The sequence below is a fragment of the Calidris pugnax genome, unplaced genomic scaffold (genome assembly GCF_001431845.1).
Source record: "Calidris pugnax isolate Ruff unplaced genomic scaffold, ASM143184v1 scaffold431, whole genome shotgun sequence".
In the NCBI taxonomy this organism is placed as follows: domain Eukaryota; kingdom Metazoa; phylum Chordata; class Aves; order Charadriiformes; family Scolopacidae; genus Calidris; species Calidris pugnax.
The window spans coordinates 16,552-21,341 of record NW_015091459.1 but is presented as its reverse complement, the minus strand read 5'-3'; the positions used below and the strand labels follow the sequence as shown (position 1 = coordinate 21,341).

The window sequence follows — 4,790 nt, the reverse complement described above, 5'->3', positions numbered from 1 at the left end:
GCCTGTACACCCCCTCTGCTGCCTGCACCCCATGCTGCCTGTACACCCCCACAGCAAAATTCAGTGAGGTGTCTCCTCCTTGTCACCTGCCACCAAGTGACACCACCCTTCAGGGACCGCAGCTGTTGGACTCACCTTCCCAGTGGCCCCTTGGCCACCTCTCTCCCTCTCTCCTCCCAGGACTTTCTCTCCCACCCACCATCTCACCCCCCATACAGTCCCCAACCAGCAGAGAGAGCTGGGAGGTGGCAGAGGAGTGACACTAAGTGTGACAACCCCAGGGAAACCAGGGGACAGTGACATCCCAGAAGCAGTTTGGCATTGCTGGTCCCTGTGGCTCATCCCAGAAGGATGACCTTCCAAGCAGGACAGTGTGGCACAGCCCGGGGACCAGCCTGCCCATGTGGGAGCTGCTGCCAGTCTGGTGACAGAGGAGGCTGAGGGGAGACCTCATCACTCTCTACAACTTTGTGAAAGGACACTGTAGAGAGGTTGGTAGAGGGAACGGCTTCAAGCTCCAACAGGGGAGGTTTAGATTGAACATTAGGAAAGAATTTTTCACCCAAAGAGTGGTCGGGCATTGGAACAGGCTGCCCAGGGAGGGGGTGGAGTCCCCATCCCTGGCTGTGTTTAAGGGCCGTTTAGATGCAGTGCTGAGGGACATGGTGTAGGGGAGGACTTTGTAGAGTAGGGGAGATGGTTGGACTCGATGATCCCAAGGGTCTCTTCCAACCTGGACGATTCGATTCTATGATTCTATGATTTTGAAAGCTCAGGGTGGCCACGTGACGAGCCCTTGGCTGGTCCTTGTCACCACAGGGCACAGCAACATCAGCTAAACCCTGTGCCTACACAGAGGGGCTGAGGGGCAGCCAGGTCAGGCTCCCAGCATCGACCCCTCCAGATGTGGGCTCTGGTTCTCAGCCACCTCCACAGCCCCCTGTGCCCTGCCATTGCCCCCAGTCTGCCCCGACAGCCCTGTCCCCATCTCCATGTTGCTTCCCCACTGCTGCCCAATGTGGGGCTCAAGCAATGGGGATGAGTTCCATCCCAGACCCCCTTCCCCATCTTGTACCAAAGCTATGCACCATCCTGCCCCACGGCATCACCCCCTCCCTGGGCTTCACCCCATCCCTGGGGCTCTTCTTCTCCCTCTCAGTGGGGTGGGGGGTGTTTCTGCAGGAAGAAGGACCTTTGCCTGTAGCCCTGGTGGCACCAGGAGCCCAAACAGTGCCTGGGACTGAACCATTCCCCCAGCTCAGTGTGACTGTTATGAGATGGGGAAACTGAGGCACAGAACGAGATGTCTCATGGCAGCAGATCACCATCCTGCTGCATACCACTGGCTACCAGTACGCTACTGGGTACCAGTACCGGATGGTACCAGTTTCCCCCTGCCCCTGCTCTGCCTGCCCAGCAGCCCTGGCAGCAGGAGCCGGCTCAGCTGGGGCTGTTTAACCCTCAGACAGGTTTCACCTGGAGCTTGGTGGGTCCCGGTGGGGGCAGGTCCCTTCCCGCCCACTGGGGCTCCTCCTGGGAGGCTGCTCTTATAAACCAGCAGCCTGCTGGCCTCAAAAGAACTTTTTCTTTCTTTCTTTTTCTTTCTTTTTCCCTTTGTCTTTCAGAAGCCTTAGTTTGGAGGTGGGGAGGGTTGGGGCCTGCCAGTCTCTAGGATGTAGTGCCAGGACTTTCCACCCTTCCCAGCGCTGCCAAGCAGGTAAGAGCACGGTAACAAACTGCCTCTGCTCCCCATCCCTGGGCTGGGGGATGCAACCCAGAGCAGGGCTCTGCCCTGGGGCTGGCTGCAGTCAGGAAGCATCCCAGAACTGTGCAGGGCTCTGCCCTGGGGCTGGCTGCAGTCGGGAAGCATCCCAGAACTGTCATCCTGGCTTGTATCAAGAATAGCGTGGCCAGCAGGAGTAGGGAAGTCATCGTGCCTCTGTACTCGGCACTGGTGAGGCCTCACCTCGAGTACTGTGTTCAGTTTTGGGCCCCTCACTACAGGAAAGACATTGAAGTGCTGGAGCGTGTCCAGAGGAGAGCCACCAAGCTGGGGAGGGGTCTGGAGAACAAGTCCTATGAGGAGAGGCTGAGGGAACTGGGCATGTTTAGTTTGGAGAAGAGGAGGCTGAGGGGAGACCTCATTGCCCTCTACAACTACCTGAAAGGAGGTTGTAGAGAGGCAGGTGTTGGCCTCTTCTCCCAAAGGACGAACGACAAGACCAGAGGAAATGGTCTGAAGTTGGGGCAGGGGAGATTTAGATTAGATATTAGAAAGAACTACTTTCCCGAGAGAGTGGTCAGGCACTGGAACGGCCTGCCCAGGGAGGAGGTGGAGTCACCAGCCCTGGAGGTATTTAAGAAACGTATAGACATGGCTCTTCAGGGCATGCTCTAGTGCCCAAGGTTATTGGTTTATGGCGAGGTGTTGAGTGTGGGGCTTAGTTGGTGGGTGCGGTGTTTTTGGTGGGTATTTGGTGTGGTGTGGGTTTTTTTGTTGTGTGGTGGTTTTTTTTGTTTGTTTTGTTTTGTGGTTTTTTTTGTGGTTGGACTCGATGATCTCAGAGGTCCCTTCCAACCACTAAGATTCTGTGATTCTCATGTCCCAGATGAAGGACAATGTCATCGCGTAGCTCTGGGGTGGCCTCGGGGCTGGGTTCCCAGCCCAGCACCTCTCTGCTGGCACAAAGGAAGTCCTTCCCGGCGCTGCATCTCTGTCCCCCGCAGAGCAGCTCGCTCACCCTGCCCAGCCAGGAGGACTTCTTGCAGAGCTTCAACAGGTACGTGGCTGCTGGGACATGCCTTGTGTTTGTCTCTAAGGGAATGTGTCCCCTGTCTTGCATGGGTTTAGGTTCATGGTCTACCACTGGTGGTCCCAGCACCTGGAGGTTTTGAAGGTCCAGGCTGGTGTGGCTCCCCTGCAGCCAGGGCAAAGCTGGTGGCCCTGGATCTCCCCGGCATCTCTGCTGCTTGCACCACTGTGGTTGGGACTGGGCAGTGCTACTCATCCCAAAGGCCACCAACTCATGCCCGTGTCCCCGCTGCTCTGCCAGGAGACTGCACAACATGAGTGATGTTCTGAGGGCTGATCTGTTGGACTGCAACTACTCCATCCCTGACCCGCAGCTGATCCGGAGGATCGTCTCTCAGGTGGAGTTCTACCTCTCCGATGAGAACCTGTCCAAGGATGCTTTCCTCCTGAAACACGTCCAGAAGAACAAGATGGGGTTTGTGAGCATCAAACTGCTGACGTCCTTCAAGAAGGTAAGCAGCCCATGGCACCGGCCAGCTGGGGTGGGATGTGGCCTTCATGTGGAGGATTTCTAGATGTCTCTGGTGGGGTGTATGAGGAGATCCAGGCTCTGCTCAGGCTGTCTCTGTCCCAGTGATGTGCTGGTGGTGCAGAGCTGGGCTCTGCTGTCTGCCTTTGATGTGCTGCAGCAGCTCCCCAACCAGGGAGGGTGGTTGAGGAAGCAGTGAGCAGTCCTTAAACCGCCCACAGGACTGCATTAATTCTGGCTGAGGTTTCCTTGGGCTGCTTTGGGAAAGATCATCCCTTAACTGGAAAACTGCGGGGGAGTGCTGGTGGTGTGATGTCTGGAGAAGCTGTAGCTTGTTGTTGTGGTCCAGGAGGCACTGGGGACCTTCTCCTGCAACCCCTGATGATGTTCATGCTAAATGGGGATGCTGCTGTGCCATGACGCCATGTTGATGGGGCTGTAGCCTGCCTGGAGGACAGTTTTAGGGTGACTCAGGGCGATGCAGTGACCCCCTCTCTTCTGCAGGTGAAATACCTGACGCGGGACTGGCGGCTGACGCTCTACGCCCTGCAGTTCTCGGAGCTGCTGGAGGTGAACAAGGAGGGCACCAAAGTCCGGCGGCGCGTCCCGGTCCCCGAGTCCCTGCTGAGCATCCCCCCCAGCAAACTGCTGCTGGCCTGGGAGCTGCTGCCCCAGGGACAGGGGGTGCTGCCACCGCTCCAGAAGAACTTCCTGGAGACTATCACAAGGATGTTCAGCCCCTTCGGCGCCATCGCCTCCATCCGCATCCTGCGGCCGGGCCGCAAGCTGCCCTCGGATGTGCGGAAATACACCTCGCGTTTCCCGGAGCTGCTGAGCAAGTGCTGCGCGCTGGTGGAGTACGAGAGCCTGGAGAGCGCCCGCAGGGCATTCGAAAGCCTCGGCCGCCAGAGCTGCCCGGGTGGTGAGAGCATCAGGGTGGTCCGACTCTGCGGGAAGAGCTCCAAGAAGAAAGCTGGGGCAGAGAGGGAGGCGGCGCCGGAGCTGGTGGACCAGCTGGGCTGGAAGGCGCAGGCGGCGGCGACGTCCCCCTACGGCATCGGGGAGTCCCTGCTCTGCAGCTCCCCGGAGCCAGATAGTGCCCTGGAGTTGTCATCCTTCCCCTGGAACAAGGAACCCTCCATAGCCACATGGTCCAGCACCGACTTCAAGCCCAGCGACTTCAGCAACGCTTTCAATGGATCGCTCCTCACCAGCAAAGTCTTTGGTCCACTGGGGACAGGCGTGGGCACCGGCGGGTGGTATGGCCTCTGCTCCAGCCCCAAAAGCCCCTGCAGCAGCAGCTGGGGGAGAGGGGGGGGTCTCTGGGGGCCCTGCTGCAGCAACCCCATCCCAGATGCTAAACCTCCTCCCAGCAATCCCCTGGCAGCCAAGCGGGTGCCGGAGCACCACGGCCTGCAGGATGGGGTCCTTCGCCTGCCCCACGGCCCTGATGGCACCAAGGGCTTCAGCAGCAGCTCCAGGAGAGGAGAGCTCGTCCCCCGGCACTGA

At 58.7% G+C, this 4,790-nt stretch overlaps 1 protein-coding gene across 1 annotated transcript; it reads left to right on the top strand.

The window, feature by feature from the left end:
- The first annotated feature begins 2,619 nt into the window (after nucleotides 1-2,619).
- On the top strand, nucleotides 2,620-4,790 carry LOC106899733 (la-related protein 6-like). The gene is made up of 3 exons (XM_014961629.1): nucleotides 2,620-2,780; nucleotides 3,054-3,264; nucleotides 3,786-4,790. The coding sequence occupies exons 1-3, from the start codon at nucleotides 2,620-2,622 to the stop codon at nucleotides 4,788-4,790; spliced, it is 1,377 nt and encodes a 458-aa protein (XP_014817115.1).

What these genes read in the sequence shown, in the direction of transcription:
- LOC106899733 (XM_014961629.1), top strand. Translation starts at nt 2,620, where the DNA reads ATGTCATCGCGTAGCTCTGGGGTGGCCTCGGGGCTGGGTTCCCAGCCC. An exon ending in TTCTTGCAGAGCTTCAACAG is followed by an intron (nt 2,781 to 3,053) that starts GTACGTGGCTGC and finishes CTGCTCTGCCAG; the next exon opens with GAGACTGCACAACATGAGTG. An exon ending in TGCTGACGTCCTTCAAGAAG is followed by an intron (nt 3,265 to 3,785) that starts GTAAGCAGCCCA and finishes TCTCTTCTGCAG; the next exon opens with GTGAAATACCTGACGCGGGA.